This window comes from Periplaneta americana, chromosome 17 (assembly GCF_040183065.1).
Source record: "Periplaneta americana isolate PAMFEO1 chromosome 17, P.americana_PAMFEO1_priV1, whole genome shotgun sequence".
Classification (NCBI taxonomy): domain Eukaryota; kingdom Metazoa; phylum Arthropoda; class Insecta; order Blattodea; family Blattidae; genus Periplaneta; species Periplaneta americana.
The window spans coordinates 95,764,851-95,783,848 of NC_091133.1; the positions used below are offsets into that span (position 1 = coordinate 95,764,851).

Here is an 18,998-nt window from a genome sequence, read left to right on the forward strand (position 1 = left end):
AATAATAATTTTTTATCATGGTGGTAAATAAGAAAGTTCTTTAATCTAAATTAATACTAAAACAAAAATATAAAATACATGTAACACAAATTATACAATCAAATCTAATATGCATAGCACAAGGGTATGTGCTACTGAGTTCTGGTGAAACATTTCAGTTTTTACCATTTCTCAGTTTTTCCACCAAAATTCATTGGGTCTGTGATCTGTGTTCTATGAGAGTGTGAATTATTTTTTTTTTTGTGTCACTTGAAAAATAGAGCCAGTATAATTTTTATGCATGACCTTAAAAAAAAAATTAAAAAATTGTCCCCCCACCCCATTTTTTTTTTTTTTTTCAAAATTCAGAGGCGAAAAATCGAGGATGGAGAAATTACGCGAAAATTACAAACTATCATTAATAATTAAACAATTCATGTACTATTCAAATCAATGTGTAATACAAAGTAGTTATGGATGTATATACAATTTCAGTTTTAGATTTATTAAATGTACATACTTAGACTTCAACAAACAAAATTTGATAATACAATCTCAAGGGAAAAAAATGAAACTCTCAGAATCATAATCCACATTTAATTCCCGATTTACCGTCTGTAGCTGCATTTAGATTGGCAACAGGCCATGACTGTTTGGCCAAACGCCTGCATACAATTGGAATATATCAGTCCCCTAACTGCCCATTGTGCAACTCAAACCAAGAAATGGATTCGGTACACCTCAAAATCTGTGCTTCAGTGGCTGACCATGATAATATCTTTGAAAAATATTGGAGTGCAAGAGGTCAAATGACTTTATTGTCAAACGCCTGGCATTAGAAAGCAACAACAATTTCAGTTTTTTATGGACAACTTCGTGACTTTTCTTTATACTGCTGTATGTCAGTTCTAATGCCTGTAACCTGACCTTGACTAATTTCAGATCATGGTGTTAAACTTTGCGCGTAAAATATTCGTATCAAAATTAATTTAATTACGTGAACAAAATAAACGTATATGTATTTTTTAAATTGCACTACTTTGAACAGACAACAAATCCAAATCATCATCTTTGTCAAAGGAATCATAGAAGAGATGAATAAAGGCCTTGGGTTTCTCATACTTATTTTTTCGATGCTTTGAATTTTCACGAAAAAATGCTTTTGCAGAGAAAAGGAGTGTCCAGTTTTGTGTGAAGTGGGAGAAATTACGTGATTAAAATGAAATTCTGAAAAACATGTCCAAAAATCTTTTGGGGAATTACTCGAGTAAATACGGTAATTAATGTAAATTAAGTTAGATACCTATTTTTTTTTTGGATTATGGAAAAATACCTTTTTGTGTGAATTACAGAAAACGAAATGTTTCATTATGTTGCGTAATGATTTATTTATGTAGTTTTAGACAGGGATATCACTGGTAACATGACAGGGAACTAATCTGTTGTTTAAGACATATAATGAGAAAAGGTAAATTTCTTTTGCAGGACATTTTTAATAAGCTTTTCCCTCTTGGTAAAAATTGCTTTTCAAAGAGTAAAGAATCAGGAGGATGTCTGGATTGCAATTCAACAGCCATTCTTAGCAACATTGTTCAGCGAGTAACTAGTGACACTGCTGAATGTTTGAAGAACCCAGAATGTTGGTCATTTTTTGAAGCAGCCATAAAGGATTGGGAAACAGAGCTTCAAGGTGCCGAGGGGAAAACTTGTCCTTCAGTTTTGATGATGCAGCAGGTATGTTTGAGTGTGTTATCAGTTGACTGTTGAAGCTAAAGTGTTCTTTAAGAAGTGTGCAAGCAGTTCTGCCTTGTTTGTCAGGTCTCTCGCGAACTGTATGAAGCGCTGGACGAACCACTACAGCAACAGTTACTGAAGCTACTTGTGATCGCTGCTAGTGACTCTGAACTTCCTGAAGTGGCTTCTGCAACTGGGCGAGCTGTGAAAAAAATAAATCTGAACTCTAAACTTGTGGCAGTTTTGCTGGAGGATATGAAGAAAGCAAACATTCCTAAGGTATCAACAGGAAGGACCAGGCGTTCCAGAAAGTGAGTATGCAACGATTTAATTAAATAGAAATTTATTTTACAATAGATTTAAACTGGCAATAAAATGACAGAAAAACCAACAAAATAAAATAATGTCAGTATAGTCTGACCATCGGATCTGTGCCCCCGTAAGATATGCGAACTGAACCTTAATTCCTTTTCAACCTCGGCAGTTCATTTCTCTCCCTGTATTCCTGTTTCTCTCTTTTCTATCCCTCTCTCTTTCTCTCCCCCACTACTCACAATTTTGAGCCTTCTTGCGGGACAGTTTATTTGCACTTGCAGTCCAGTGTTGTCAACTCAACATGAATACTGCAGCACGGAGTGGTGAAAGAAATATTATTAAGCAAGTAATAGCATTTTGCATAAGTCAATCAGCGTCATTAGACCTACTTAAATTAAATTATGAATAAGTAATAATTAACTTTACATTATTATAAGCAATATTCAAGAGACATGACACTCTTCGACGGAAATTTGGCAACATCCCTATTCGGCAAGTTTTGTGGCCTGCTGTTTGACGTAGTGGGAGAGAAACGGGTGGAATGGGGTGAGTAGAGGCGTTAACTTTTCTAAGAACGACGACAGCGCTGAAGGGGCATAGATCCGATGGTCCGACAATAGAGTGAAGTAACGGATTATTTTAGTAAAACATTGACAAATGTAGATGATAAATAAAATTATTATAAATTCCCCTTTTACGAATTGATACTAATAATAAATCTGTAGCCGAAATTTTTCTGGTAATTTTCGATTTTCCAAAAATAATTGGTCCTAACATATATAATTAACCACCCTGAAACCGAAAATCGCTTTTTTGAAATTTTTGTTTGTATGTCTGTCTGGATGTTTGTTACCTTTTCACGCTATAATGGCTGAACCGATTTATATGAAAATTGGAATATAAATTAAGTTCGTTGTAACTTAGATTTTAGGCTATATGGCATTCAAAATACGTTATTTAAAAGGGGGGTTATAAGGGGGCCTGAATTAAATAAATCGAAATGTCTCGCTTATTATTGATTTTTGTAAAAAATGTTACATAACAAAAGTTTCTTTAAAAATGATTTCCGATAAGTTTTATGCTTTACAAAATTTTGATAGGACTGATATTTAATGAGATAAATGAGTTTTAAAATTAAAATAACGCCATCTAAGATGGTGCAATGAAATAAGAACAAATGACTTCGTCTATAAGAGGCCTTGGACAACAACAATCGAAAGCTATTAAACATAGCTTACAGAGGATGTTTCTGTGTTTGTAGGAAGTAATATCGAAATCTAAATTAACTGATTTGTATAATTAATTATTATTTCACCATTGGAAAGTGTAGTTTCTCTAGATGGACATAATGCTATAATGTAATTACAGTAACTTCTGAGTGAATTGAGGACAGGTAAGATTAAAATAGCTTCTTATGCACAGAAAATTTGATAGGCTATTTTGTACATTCGTTTTCTGTGTTACTTAAAATAATATTTATGTACACACTCATTTTAATCTCAGAGAATTAACGAACAACGAGAGTGTATTGATTTAGTATGCAGTAATAGTACGTTAGCTTAGCAATCCATTATTTTATAATTCAAATTTTAACTATGCTCAATTGAATCATGTTAAAATACACACGATTTATCCTTCTAACAAACACGAATGTTCCCTGGATCAAACGTCCTATTTTAATTATGTAATTACTTTATATTTATTTCTACCAGGTGCAGCAGAGCGCACGGGTACGGCTAGTATTAAATATAACTTTCAGTAATGAGTGTGTGTAATAGCAAAAGTTCACAGTTATTTCACTTCAGAAACATGCAAATATCTTTGTTGTCTTTACACAGGCATGGACATCATTTTCTGTTACGTGAGGCATAGAATATGTAAAGTAGAAAAGGCTATATAGACTGTGACCTGTATTCCCTTATCGTAATCACTAGCAATAATCAGTGGCGGATTGTTAGGATGCGTCTGAATAATTTAATACTCTCGAAATTTATTTCACTTGGACAGATTAATTCAACAGCTTATGTCACACATCTCTTTATTGTTTCTCTGTCATTGAACTGTTTTTTTTAGATCTTAGACGAGTTCCCAAGAAATTTAATAACTAGCCAATAATATTTCATCAAGTTGTGTACATTTATTCTCTTGAATGTTTATTTTTATTTATTTGAAATATCTGCTACAATATGTTTAAAATTAAACTCAACAAAGAGATGCAACAAACCAAAAATATGAGTAATGTCTACTGGGAAGCATGAAACAGAATGGGCTAAATGATCCCAAACGAGGCCATTGGAAACCAACAATCAGATGTACTACAACAGAGCAGAAGCTCCAGTAATAAAATAAGATTAATACAAATAGAAACAAAGAGACAGAGAGGGTGAAGAAGGAGGAAATTTGTTGTGGAAAAAGCAGATGTTGCAGGGGGTTCTTCTTCTGATATTCTCATTTCCCTCATCATTCCACCAATACTCTCCACTTCCCCCTATTTCTTCTATTTCTGCCATAGTAAAAATAGGTTGGAGAGAAGTCTTAGGGATAGTGCTGATCTAGGAGGCCTTGGGACTTATCAGGTTACTTGTCTGTGATTGGGACCTGGTTCTATAAGGGGCTGAGGCAGGCTGCTCGCCTGTCAATGTTGGATTCACTAATGCCACCTAGGCCACCTGTCGAGTTTGGACAGTCATCGCAAGTATAGTCGCCCTCGGTAGCGTAGTTGGTATAGCGCTGGCCTTCTATGCTCGAGGTTGCTGGTTTGATCCTGGCCGAGGACGATGGCATTTAAGTGTGTTTAAATGCGACAGGCTCATGTCAGTAGATTTACTAGCATGTAAAAGAACTCCTGCGGGACAAAATTCCGGCACACTGGTGACGTTGATATAACCTCTGCTGTTGCGAGCGTCGTTAAATAAACCATAATTTTTTTCGCAAGTATAGGGCACAAAATGGGCCAAAGCATGCTTAAGTGTAAGGCCCTGTCCAGAGTCCAACCCTCAAAAAGCCAAGCCAAGCAAAGTGAAGGGGAAGTAAAGGATTATAGTATCCTATATAACTTCTGTTAGTAATTATATCTTGGCCACACTATGATATTTTAGTGTCTTCTTAGCTTAGTTGGTATTTCTAGACAAATGATCTTACTGTTATTTTAAAATTTCTATACAGAACATTGAAAGAATCCCCATCTCCTGAGCTGCTGACAACTGATGCATGGCGCTATGGTATCACTTTACTTGAGTGGGTGCAGTCTAAGAAGAAACTTCAGTCAGCTGAGTTGCTGCTCTCACCACTATTTGCTATTCTTGAGATGTAAGTATGGTCACAAATTATGCTGCCCATAACATAGGGTGACCAGATTTCCAAAATAAAAAAAACCGAACACTCACTTGCAAACTGGCGTGATTCAACATTTAATCTACATGCGTTTATTGCATGACACTTTTCCATGCCAGCCAACAATTTATTATAGTAATTAACCGTCAGACTTACATACTTTTTAACATACTCCAGATCCAGGACAGTTATCTGCACCATGAGTGTTACACTTTAGTGATGACTGGATTTCCTCTAATAGTTGTTGTCTTTCCTTTAGGAAACTGTAGTAGAACTTCATGCAAGTAATATTCATAAAATGACATTTCGCACTCAGTAATTATTGCCTTTATAGTACAATAGAAAGCTGATTTCTCTTATCAATCCAAAGAGAGTTCATTAACAAAATCACCCTTCCTGTAGATGCATTGGTACAAAACTCACAACTCTATAAACTGTGCATAGTACTTCACTACTACAGTCACTTTTAGAGAGAAATGGATATTCTTTTTTTTAATGTATTTGGGAAATTACATTTGGTCTTCGGCATGTTTGTAGCTTTGATTTGTTTCACTTGTGAAGTCCGTTACAAACTTTGTGTAAATAATTATAGAAAACCATATAATAAGTACCAGGAATATATGAACAGCAGACTGCACCTGCGTAAACCATGTGTAGAAACAGGATGGATCAAGTGAGACTGGAAGGAAAAAAAAGAGTTTAAAACTGGACAAATATATCACTGCCACCTGGTAGGAACTACATGGATGAATCTGAACGAAATATTGAATATTGGAAACTGGAACTTTTAGTTAGTTATGGTGTCATCTGATCCAAGGAATTTTTAGAATAAATCACGGGATTTACGAAAATTTAAAGCATTTATAAGAAGAAAATTAGAAAAAGGAACTATATGTAAAAAAGAGAACATTTAGCATTTCGTTCACATTTTTCTTGGAACACTGAACAGGAAACTGGAAGAAGGAACAATCCCATTCAAAATGACACACCTGGTCACCTTACCATAATAAATATTCATTACAGAAACTTATAATTAAAATCTTTGACAGTAGATTGTCAATCTTTATTATTGTTTTACTAATGCAGATGTTTGGAGTTAGAAGAGCAGCCTCCAGTAGAGTACTCGAAGCAGTTGTTGCTGTCTTGCCTGCTGCATTGCTGTCAGAAGCTGTCTCCTGATGGTGTTCCTGTAGATGCTGTGATGCATCAGACCTTCAACATGGAAGCAATTGTTCAGTGCATTCGTGCTTCCCAGAATCCTCACACACACCATCATGCCCTTTTGTTGTTGTCACATGTTGCAGGCATGATGCCGGTTAGTGTATTTCATGACGCATGCAAGCGCGCGCGCGCGCGCACACACACACACACACACACACACACACACACACACACACACACACACACACACACCACACACACACTCACACTCACACTCACTCACTCTCTTCCTCCCTCCCCTCCGCCCTCTTCCCTCCCTTCCTTCCTCTCTCCTCTCCCTCCCTCCCTCCCCTCCCCTCTCCCCCCCCCTCTCTCTCTCTCTCGAAACTCATCATGGTGTCAGACCCAATGAAGAGGTTAAGAACACACAAAGACACCAAGTTTCAAGCCTATACACAATAAAGTATATGTGGCGCCAGTGTTTTTGGCCTGTGTGCTAGATATATAGTGCCCAATTTTTGAGCATATTGCTAGTGCAGCTGAGAATGGTACCACTTCCTATACACGTCACATCAGCCATTTGCCAAACACAGTTGTCAGACTGACTGCGGAAAATGTAAAACACTCGCACTTAACGTTTCCATTACTTATTTCACACGCCAAAAACAGTGATGCTGACTTTACATACATTAATCTGGATTCGCATTGCATTTAGCACATGTAAAATGTAAAGAATAATAGAGGTTGGAAGACAGATGTAGATACTGTATATCACAATGTACATAAATTACTTGAATATTGGGCAACTTGATTGCAGCTATGGTGTACCTAATGCTGCAGATTACTCAGTCGTATAATGGGGTATTACTGTAGTTCCAAGTATCGAGATATCGAAAGTATCGAGGATTCAGCTCTAATCCCTAGATACCTGACATTATTAATCCAGTTCTTTGCTTCACTCAAGATATAATGATTGTCTAGAATTATTCAAAACATGCTACGATCTGATTTAAATTTCGTTGATTCCAGCATCAGAGATTGTTGCAGTTTCACAGGCCTGCTGAAACATGTATGTAAAGTAGGATGCTTGGCAGGCAAATTACTTATAACTTTTCTTACATTCTTATTCAGGGATAGAATTATTTTGTGTGTCTCAAATATGTGATAATTCTCTTCTGAAAAAAGGTGTGCCAGTGCTTCATCTCCTTCTTGTCCATATTTTAAACCGCAAATCTCAGATTCAGTAACAAGCATAGACTCATAGTAATCCGTAGATCTGACCTGTTACTAAATCTACGTATTACTCTGTGAAAAGATCTATTAAATCTACATACTTAGACTTCAACAAACAAAATTTGATAACACAATCCCAAGGGAAACAATGGAACTCTCTGCATCAAAATCCACAGTTAATTCCCGATTTACCACGAAAATCGTCTGTAGCTGCATTTAGATTGGCAACAGGCCATGATTGTTTGGCCAAACACCTGCATGGAATTGGAATATATCAGTCCCCTAACTGTCCATTGTGCAACTCAAACCAAGAAATGGATTCGGAACACCTCAAAATCTGTGCTTCAGTGGCTGGTCATGATAATATCTTTGAAAAATATTGGAGTGCAAGAGATCAAATGACTTTATTGTCAAATGCCTGGCATTAGAAAACAACAACAACAGATCTGAGGAAGACAGCCATTTTTCTATTAGGGTGCATTTGACGCTTTTCATATGATATGTTTCATTACAATAATTCTACTTTACATGGTTTGTAGCTGTAGTGTTAAATATTGACGTTATCAATCAACTGTCTTTTCTTTGTTGCAGGATCAAGTACTGCACAATATCATGGCTATTTTTACGTTTATGGGGTCATCCATTTTAAGGCAAGATGATGCATATAGTTTGCAAGTGATTTCAAAGATAGTTGACACCATAATACCAATACTTGTCAAGGTATGTATGTATATTATGTAGTATGCAGTTTTAAACCATTTGTATAAGAATGCCAGTGATATTAGAATGCTGGGTATTTAAATCGTCATTGAAGTTCTGCTGGTATGCAGAAGAATTTAACTTCAAGTATTTAGTTACTATTTTCTGTTGGACCTGAAGTATCTTAATGGTGATTATATGAGACATATTCAGATTGTTTTCTGATGTCCACGTGTTGTGCTGTAGAAGAAGTATATATAGGTTTACAAGATTATTTTAATGATATATAAATCCTGAAAAGACAAAGTATATGATCATGTCTCGTGACCAGAACATAGTACGAAATGAAAAAAAAAAAAGTTAGAAATTTATCCTTCGAAAAGGTGAAAAAGTTCAAATATCTTGTAGCAACAGTAACAAATATAAATGACACTTGGGAGGAAGTTAAATACAAAATAAATATGGGAAATGCCTGTTATTATTCGGTTGAGAAGCTTTTGTCATCCAGTCTGCTCTCAAAAAACCGAAAGGTTAGAATTTATAAAACAGTTATATGAACGGTTGTTCTATATGGTTGTGAAACTTGAACTTTCACTTTCAGAGAGGAAGAGAGGTTAAGTGTGTTCAAGAATAAGGTGTTAGGAAAATATTTGGAGCTAAGAGGGATGAAGTTACAGGAGAATGGAAAAAGTTACACAACACAGAACTACACGCATTGTATTCTTCATCTGACATAATTAGGAATATTAAATCCAGATATTTGAGATGGGCAGGGCATGTAGTACGTATGGGCAAACCCAGAAATGCATATAGAGTATTAGTTGAGAGACTGGAGGGAAAAAGACCTGTGGGGAGGCCGAGACGTGGATGGGAGGATAATGTAAAAATGGATTTGAGGAAGATGGAATATGATGGTAGAAACTGGATTTATCTTACTCAGGATAGGGACCGATGGCAGGCTTTGGCAATGAACCTCCAGATTCCTTAAAAGCCATTTGTAAGTAAGGACATTACACCAAAATGTAGGACATTGTAGGATAACGTAGGAAAATTGAACATCAAAACCTAAAATGCGACTGAGAGGTATATCTCATAATTACATTTATTTTTATACTTTACACACAAAGAATAACAACTATGAATGAACCTCATCAGTTATACTTATCTCAAAAACTAATATTACGCAAAACAACAGACTTCTTTGAAATAAAATCATGACACTCTGCACAATTTAAGTTTTTAAAATTTAGTCTCGTATTAAAATAATAGGCCAGGAGATAATGGAGTAGGATGGCCAGTTCCATAGCAATAATTTTATTGTGCAGGTTCTTAATATAATTTATTAAGAGTAAAGGCTGGTTCACAATAAACAGGAAACGGAAATGTCAACGAGAACGAGAATGGAAATAATGTTAAAATATATGTATTTAAATGTGAGGATTCACAATAGTTAATTGTGAATGCTCATATTTAAATACATTTATTTTAACAGCATTTCCGTTCTCGTTCTCGTTGTCGTTCCCGTTTTATTGTGAACCAGCCTTTATTTTCTATATTGCAGAAACTTGTCCAATTTGGAAAAAAAATTTCGTTCATTGATTCTAGTTCACGTTAACACTTTGTTTAAAAACTTAAAATTGTTTAGTTGACACGTTAAAAGTGTTAAAATTTTTTAAAAAAGGTTATATACCTTAGACAGATGGCCCCTTTTCAACGCCGGTGCTGCGTCATCTTCAGTGTCCTATGAACTACTACTGTTTCTATTGATCTTGAATTCTGCCATTCGGTCCTTTGATTCTGCTTTGAACAAGTTTCACTGTACAATAAAAAATAATTGGGTCATTGAATTCGATTCTTGAATATCCAAAATAGTCAAATTTAACATCTCCAATAGCATAGTGTAAATTTGATATTTTTGATACCTTTAATCCAGACACCCTGTATGTATTGTATGTGTTCCTCTCTTCTAATGACTGTAAGATATTTTCTTTTTGAATAAAGTAGACAATAATATGGTTTCAACAATGTTTGCTTCAAAGCTGTAATCAACAATGTATTTCTCAGGCAGGAGGCAGTGCAACGGAGCGAGATTCTGCAGTGTGCTCGGTGTTGCGTGTGTTTGCGGACTCTGCACTGCATGTCCCAGAGCACAGACGTCTGCCACTGTTCCAGAAGGTGGTGGCCACACTTGGCACGGAAAACTCTCTGTGGCTACTCCTGTGTCTCGTTGTGGAGGCACATGTGGCACATAGTCGAGAGGACCGGGCCCCTCACAGACAGGAGTTTGCACTGAACCTCACTCTGTGCTTCCCCCCACGCACTGTTATTGCTACCTGCATAAACATGATGAAATATGTGCAGACCCTTCCCATGCAGAAAGGTGAGTTCATATTTTCAAGATCATGAAGACTACATGTACAGTACATTTTTTTCTATTTGTGGCCGTGACTGTTATTGATCAATAATCCCCCATCTGTGCATTTCTACTGGTACAACTTTGATCAGTAGTAGCATGCATGCGATTTCATTTATATTTCATAATGAGTTCTAGAAAATCTCAAACGATTAGGGAAAACACGGAAATTTTACTTGATGCAAGTAAAGTGATCAGTTTGGAAGTAAATCCCGAAAAGACAAAGTATATGATTATGTCTCGTGACCGAAATAATGTACGAAATGGAAATCTAAAAGTTGGAGATTTATCCTTCGAAGAGGTGGAAAAATTCAAATATCTTGGAGCAACAGTAACAAATATAAATGATACTCGGGAGGAAATTGAACGCAGAATAAATATGGGAAATGTGTGTTATTATTCGGTTGAGAAGCTTTTGTCATCTAGTCTGCTGTCAAAAAATCTGAAAGTTAGAATTTATAAAACAGTTATATTACCTGTTGTTCTGTATGATTGTGAAACTTGGACTCTCACTTTGAGAGAGGAACAGAGATTAAAGGTGTTTGAGAATAAGGGCCTAAGAGGGATGAAGTTACAGGAGAATGGAGTAAGTTACACAATGCAGAACTGCACGCATTGCATTCTTCACCTGACATAATTAGGAACATTAAATCCAGACGTTTGAGATGGGCAGGGCATGTAGCACATATGGGCGAATCCAGAAATGCATATAGAGTGTTAGTTGGGAGACTGGAGGGAAAAAGACCTTTGGGGAGGCCGAGACGTAGATGGGAGGATAATATTAAAATGGATTTGAGGGAGGTGAGCTATGATGGTAGGGACTGGTTTAATCTTGCTCAGGATAGGGACCAATGGCGGGCTTATGTGAGGGCGGCAATGAACCTCCGGGTTCCTTAAAAGCCATTTGTAAGTAAGTAAATGAGTTCTAGCTTCTAATATATAGGAATTGTTCGAGGTGTTTTCTGTCTGTAGTTGCACATTACTTATATCGTATTTCATCACATAATCGTCACCTTACTAATAACAATATCTTGAACAGAGGGGGGAGAAGAAAGAAAAACAAGTGGGTGAAATCAGGAGAGCTTGGGGCCAGGCGATTTGTTCACTGCAGTCTAGCCATCATTTTCTTCTTATTATTATTCTTCTTCGGCTTTACAGTTCTTGAAGTTTGACTTAGCCTCCCTCCTTAATGATGTTCATCCACTCCAATCGGTCTTGAGGTCTCCTTCTGAAAAATTTTTTGAAATTGAAATTAAAAAAATATTAGGCATTCTTCGTAATCACTTGTGTTTTGCTAAAAATACTATTGCAGTAATATCCATTTGTAGCATTAATTTGCAATAATGAAACTGGCTTCAAAGTGTTGAAATTGTGATGAAATATAAAGAAAACTGAAAAAAAAGAGCAAAAGCACACTTATTATTTTTATTGTGTTTATCGCAATTTTGACATTTTCATGCCTATGGCCTTGACACCCTGAGTGCAACCAGAGGGACACACTTTGAGATGCACTAAATGTAAACAAACTCTGAGAGTTGTAGAACATAACGCGAAAAACCGCACTGCTGTATGTCATATGGTTTCAGAATTATGATTGACGGTGCTTGTAATGGAAATTTAGGGACATTGTGTACAGTACGTTCACAAAAACCTAATTGCAGGAAGTTTAAGCAGTGTAATTGATTGATGAAGTGGACATGTAATACAGAAATTGTGTGATATTGTCTCATGTTTTACAGAGGAAACTGCTAAGCAACGCAGAGCATCCAAGCCCTCACCAGATTTGTTGCCAGGCTTGTTCGACGTGTCACTGCATACCCCCAAGCAGCTGCGACACTACAAGTTCTCCATCTGTACCTTCTTGTCTTCACTCTTGTCATCTACGTTCGTGAATCGAGTAGCAGCACTGAATGATCAGGATACTCTGGAACTGGAGCCATTGTATCGGCAGCTGATTGAACACACCCTCACATACATTCAAGCAATCTCCCGGAAGCAGGACACGTCTGAGCAGAATGCAGCGAAGTACTGGAATGCTATGCTGAGCCTCAATTATGATATTCTGGACAAGGTACCTTACTAATGAGCAAGCCTACGATTTTTATGCAGTAAAAATACACTTATTGAGCTCATACATATGCATTTGTTTTTAATGTACAACAAAATATGTACAGAACGATACATATAAACCTCTACAATTTCAATGAATTATAACTTCTGAACCAGTGCCACCAGGTTGTCAGAGTAAATGTTGAATATGTCTTCCACCTGCAACTATACTCAACCATATTCTGTGATGTTCTCCGAAGTGTATCCTCGTCAGTGTTACTGATTTCATTTCTAATGGCCTCACGGAATTCAGCAAGTGACTGCAGTCTGTTCTTATATACTTTGTCCTTAATGTAACTCCATAAGAAGAAGTCTGGAGAGGTTAGGTCAGGTGATCTGGGGGGCCACAGATTTTTTTGAAATTAGACAATCACCAAGGAAGCTGTCTATGAGTTTCATGGAATTGTTAGATATATGACATGAGTAGTCTGTCTCTTGGCTCAATCAGCGCAATGATTTCTTTGGTGAGCTCACTAGACATCTCGAACATCATCTACACAATCTTGACTTATTTTAGGTCTGTGTTTTCCACTCTCGCTGGGGAGCGAGCCAGTTGTCTCCAGCTTTCTTGTCATCTATAAAATTGTTAGCCTGGTTGGAACATTGCGCACACCAAATTCTCTTCGAAATGCCCGTTGTGTTTGAATCAAGGAATTTGTCTTTCAATACGTTTTCACTATGCCGCATTGAGAACTGCATGTTCGTGTTATGACTTAAAAACTAGAAACTGCAAACTAATTACTAATAGCCAACATTAGTCATAATAGTCAGGGGTACCAATATAGATTTTCCCATAGCCACTGAGATCATTAAACCCAATTTCAAGTTTATACTAGCTTCCAGAGGAAAATTGTAACTCATTAAAATTGTAAAGGTTTATATGGATCACTCTGTATAAAGAATGGGAGGATGAATAAGCCTGAATTAGAAATAATTTCTCCATTCAGCATTATTAATTTTTATTACTGTTATTTAAATGTTCATGTATTTATTTTTTGAGATTTCAGTGCTATTCTTTACTTAAACAGTAGAGTAAATTGCTTTATGTTTCTTATTATTTTCAACAAAATTTCTTTTCTACATTTGCAACTAGAAACTGTAGATGAAAGAAGTCCTTCAAATTCTCTTGCTACCTTCTTAATCAAGAACATTTATTGTGTACATTACAATGATTACTGCAGTTAGAAGGAATTGTGGTATAGATGGCAATCATACTGATCTTTTAAGAGCCATTCTATATTCGAAAGATATCTTCGTTCATGGTTTTTCATTGATTTTTTGGTCTGTTTCAAGAATTATAATAATTTTGGGTACCAGTAATTACTGAAATTTCCATTAATTTAATCTCTGACAGCCGTACAATATTTGAGAAGTATCATCTAAAGGAGTTGAAAACTTAAAATTTTTCGTGATTTATTTGACGATAATTTCATGAAGGAATTTCACGCAAACAATGTCTTTGTTTGTCTGGTATTGTGTGCCACGTAGGAGAAAGTCTAGTCTTAGCAGTCTGAGGCATGCAGGGGTAACATTGATGTTATTAAACTTCATACGCAGGTCCATGCACATCTTATCTGACATATGAAGAGTTTTTCAGGAAAAACGATGAATGTCACAGTTTTGTTAAGGTTGATGTCATTATCTAATTCAATGGATCACTACGAAATTTAATGTTGTTCTTATGAAAAATGGTAAAAAGGAGAATTATCACCACGAATAAAGTAATCCTTTCCTTTATTTCCTACTAGAAACAGCACTACATCTTGCAGTTATAGACTCAATTAGATCATTATCTAATCCTTAACAGAAATGTGACATTCATCGTTTTTCCCGCGAACTCTTCAGATCATAAATATGCTCTCATAGAATAACATTGGATTGATATTATATCTTTAAATATCTCTATGCAGAAGGGCGGGTGCTCATGTAAAGAGGGTTAAGTCTAGTACGAGTAAGATATGTTAACTTCTCTCTTTTGGTACTGAACATACTCCCTTTGTCACAAAATACAGAGCACTATAATTGCATCATGGATGGAAAAATGACTTAACTCCTTTAACACATGAAGAAGTAACTGTGGAGAGTTCAAATCTGTACTTATCCCATTTTAGTAAATTCATACTTAACCCTTTTTACACCAGTACCCATGAATTATTCTTATCTTTCTCTCCAGTAGATGATGCAATGCTCATTAGATTCTTGTATTGGGTTTTCTCCTGGTTCGTGCACATTAGTCTGCTGTCTATCTTGTCTGTCTCTCTCTCTTTCCTGTGTGTGACTTTCACATCCATGCATACACATACATATACACCACAAACCCCACTCTACACCATGCAGGCATGCTTACTTACTCACTTACTCAATCACTTTATCCACTTCCTCTCTCTCATGAACACACATTCACACACAAACAGGTAAATGTCTAATTAATGGATTTCCTTTTAAACATAAACTAAATCTTGTGAACATAGTTTAATATTGACCTGGGGTCTGGTACAGTTCCTGGGTAGCTTAGTTGGTAGAGCTTAGCCAAAGATCCTGGGTTCGATACCCAGCCCTGGAACAATTTTTCCCTTGAAATTATGCAAGTCAGCTTTACAAGAAGCTATAACTGAAGCCCAGATTTGCATTGTATTTCTTTTGTTGTTTGTCAGGTGAATGCTTTGCTACCAGCAGACATGTTCATAGCAGTTATGCGGAATCTTTTGAAACACAAATTGATAACATTGCGACGCAAGGCTCTGGAGTTGCTGAACACCAGATTACAATTGCAAACTTCATGGAACCACGAGGCCCTGACCTCTCTTCTGCCATTGTTCGTGGAAGTGATGGATGACATTGGTGACACTCCAGCAAGACCTGAAGTGGAGACCATCCAGCAAGCAGCAATGTTGACACTTAAGCTTCTAGCACGCCAGCTGGCTGCTGAGGATCCAGTGAGATTCAAGCAGGTATCAGAATATTTTTCTTTTTTTATTCTTTGGGTGATCGTATGCTCATATATTATCTCCTGTCTGTATATGATTGTTACACGTCAGTTTCTTATTTGGTGATGTTATGCATTATGTTCTTGTTAACTATTAGCTAACTTTCTAAACAAGGAGACTTCCAGTTTCATTGCATGCGTCATGGTAGCTATTGAAATGTTACAAATTTGTTTACACTATTTCAGTCTATACTTATCATATTAGGTGAAAACATTAGTTTTACACCTTACTATACATATCTATAATTGAACTAACGTTTTTGCTTTTACATAAGCATCTTCTAACATTATACTTGCTACGAATGCAATAATGACACCACACCAACTAAGAATACTATAAAATAACAGCAATGCAATATTAGCTACAAAATCATCAATATACGAAGCACAACCAGAGGCTACAACCTGAAAAAGAATTTGAGAACACGTACTGTATATGTTAAAAAAAAAAAAAGCAAAACAAAAACAATTTTAACAAAATATTTTTATACAGAGTGACTGCATAAACTGCACATTATATATTGGTTAAATGAAAACAACTATGTCATAAAACCGATGTCTATAGGCTTCACAACTTATGTCATTTTAATCATTTTCATTTTAACTTATTATGTTCTCAAAAATTAGATAATGTAATAATGTACTATGTCTTTTAACCCAACACTACAAAACTCTATAATCAGATCAAATAGCCAATACAATATTGAATATAAATAATAATAATAGGACCTGAAGATGCTTTATGTAAAAGTGACACATTAATCCAGTTCATTCATTCATAGTGTTCAGTGTAGGGGCAGGTCTTTCCCTGCAAACTCAACTTTCTCCAGTCTTTTCTATTTTCTGCCTTCCTCTTTGTCTCCTCATATGAAGACCTCCCTCAAAGAAGGTTGTATATCATGTGAAAAAGTATATGATATACAACTTTCTTTGATGGAGGTCTTCATATGATTCATATATCTTAATGTCGTATATCAGCTGATATTTTCTTCTACCCCAAACTCTTCTCCCATTCACCATTCCTTCCAGTGCATTCCTCAGTAGGCAGTTTCTTCTCAGCCAGTGACCCAACCAATCCGTTTTCCTCTTCCTTATCAGTTACAGCATCATTCTTTCTTCACCCACTCTTGTTAACACAGCTTCATTTCTTATTCTGTCTGTTCACTTCACATGTTCCATTCTTCTCCATATCCACATGTGAAATGCTTCTCCTCACGTCGTCGTAATGTCCATCTTTCTGCCCCATATGATGCTACACTCCATACAAAACACTTCATTGGTATCTTCCTTAGTTCTATTTCCAGAGGTCCGCAGAAGATAATGTTTTTTCTATTAAAAACTTCCTTGGCCATTGCTATCCTTCTTTTGACTTCCTGGCTGCAGCTCATGTTACTGCTTATAGTACACCCCAAGTTGTTGTTGTTTTCTAGTGCCAGGCATTTGACAATAAAGTCATTTGACCTCTTGCACTCCAATATTTTTCAAAGATATTATCATGACCAGCCACTGAAGCACAGATTTTGAGGTGTTCCGAATCCATTTCTTTGTTTGAGTTGCATAATGGGCAGTTAGGGGACTGATATATTCCAATTCTATGCAGGTGTTTGGCCAAACAATCATGGCCTGTTGCCAATCTAAATGCAGCTACAGACGATTTTCGTGGTAAATCGGGAATTAACTGTGGATTTTGATGCAGTACACCCCAAGTATTTGAAGCTGTTCACTTCCTCTTTCGCCTCATTTAGAATTCGCAAGTTTACCTTCTTTATTTTTTCTTCCTTTATGTTGTCAGCAAACAGCTGGATACATTAAAAAGATTGATTTTTCTTCCTATGACCATGGTCTTCGTCTTATTTGCATTTATCTTCATCCCATACCGCTCACAGCTGTCATTTAGTTCCAGTAACATATCCCTTAGTATCATCTCCTCTTCTGCTAACAATGCTATATCATCAGCAAATCTTACGCACTTTATTCTTCTTCCTCCTGTCACGCCTCCCATGTTCTGAAAACAGTTCTTCTCTAAATCCTCCAAGTAGATGTTGAGCAGGGTAGGTGTTAAAGGGCATCCTTGACGTACTCCTCTCCCTATTTCAATTACAGATTATGTATAGTAAGGTGTAAAACTAATGCTTTCACCTAATATAAGTATAGGGTGAAATATTGTAAAGATATTTGTAGTACAAAAACTTATCGAAATATAAAAACTACATCGAAAATCATTGAAATGTTGGTAAATTTTTCACTTATAAAATATCAACAGTTATTTTATAAAATGATTAACTCACACATAATTTGTACTCAGAAATTCAAACTGTTTGTTGTCGATCGTTTTATATCGCATCTAGTTCTTCTTGCAATGTGTGTTTCTATTAGTCTTGTTATGTTTCTCATAATTAATTTTGTTGCTTGCAGATCTTGGAACGCGTGACTCAACTTGCTCAGTCACCTGCAGTGCAAGGGAACCTGCTTGCTTCAGTGGTATTGTGTCTAGCAGAGCTTGTATCAACATTAAGAGCTCACGCCATTGCTAATCTCAACCAATTTGTGCCAACTGTTATTAAAATTCTTCGCACCCAGAGAGATATAGACAGGTTAGAAATTTTTGTGTTAGTGAAATAAACAAACCCCTGGAATGAATATGAAAAATATACAGAATGTAACGAAAATAGTGGGCAAAACTTCAGGTATGGATTCCTCATATGTATAGAAAAGATAAAAAGATTATATGAACATGGGTCTAGAAATGCCTGGTTGCCACACTATAGGGGTTACAAGGAGTATCATTGTGCACTACAAAACTTAGGTATTAGTTGATTAATGTTTCAGTCTGTGTACATTTGTTTAACAGGAACTGTACAAAATGCCCACCTCCTGCCTGAATACAGGCCGCAATTCGTCAGATTGACGTCCGGATCTGCTCCCAAATTCCTGGCATAGCACTTCTTGTCTGACAGTGTTACTCAATTCACACACATTTCAGTCTGGATGTTATTGTTGTTTTTTAATGCCAGGCGTTTGACAGTAAAGTCATTT

General features: G+C 36.3%; 1 protein-coding gene across 2 annotated transcripts in view; it reads left to right on the forward strand.

Annotated features, from left to right (window-relative positions):
* l(2)k09022 (HEAT repeat containing 1 homolog l(2)k09022) overlaps positions 1–18,998 on the forward strand; it is a 72,175-nt gene that overhangs the window by 37,847 nt on the left and 15,330 nt on the right. For both annotated transcript variants that reach the window (XM_069816278.1, XM_069816279.1), the window contains exons 13-21: positions 1,465–1,713; positions 1,798–2,024; positions 5,194–5,337; positions 6,448–6,676; positions 8,347–8,475; positions 10,519–10,834; positions 12,607–12,938; positions 15,631–15,927; positions 18,378–18,556. In XM_069816278.1, the coding sequence (XP_069672379.1) occupies positions 1,465–1,713; positions 1,798–2,024; positions 5,194–5,337; positions 6,448–6,676; positions 8,347–8,475; positions 10,519–10,834; positions 12,607–12,938; positions 15,631–15,927; positions 18,378–18,556 (2,102 nt within the window). The remainder of the gene's footprint in view (positions 1–1,464; positions 1,714–1,797; positions 2,025–5,193; positions 5,338–6,447; positions 6,677–8,346; positions 8,476–10,518; positions 10,835–12,606; positions 12,939–15,630; positions 15,928–18,377; positions 18,557–18,998) is intronic.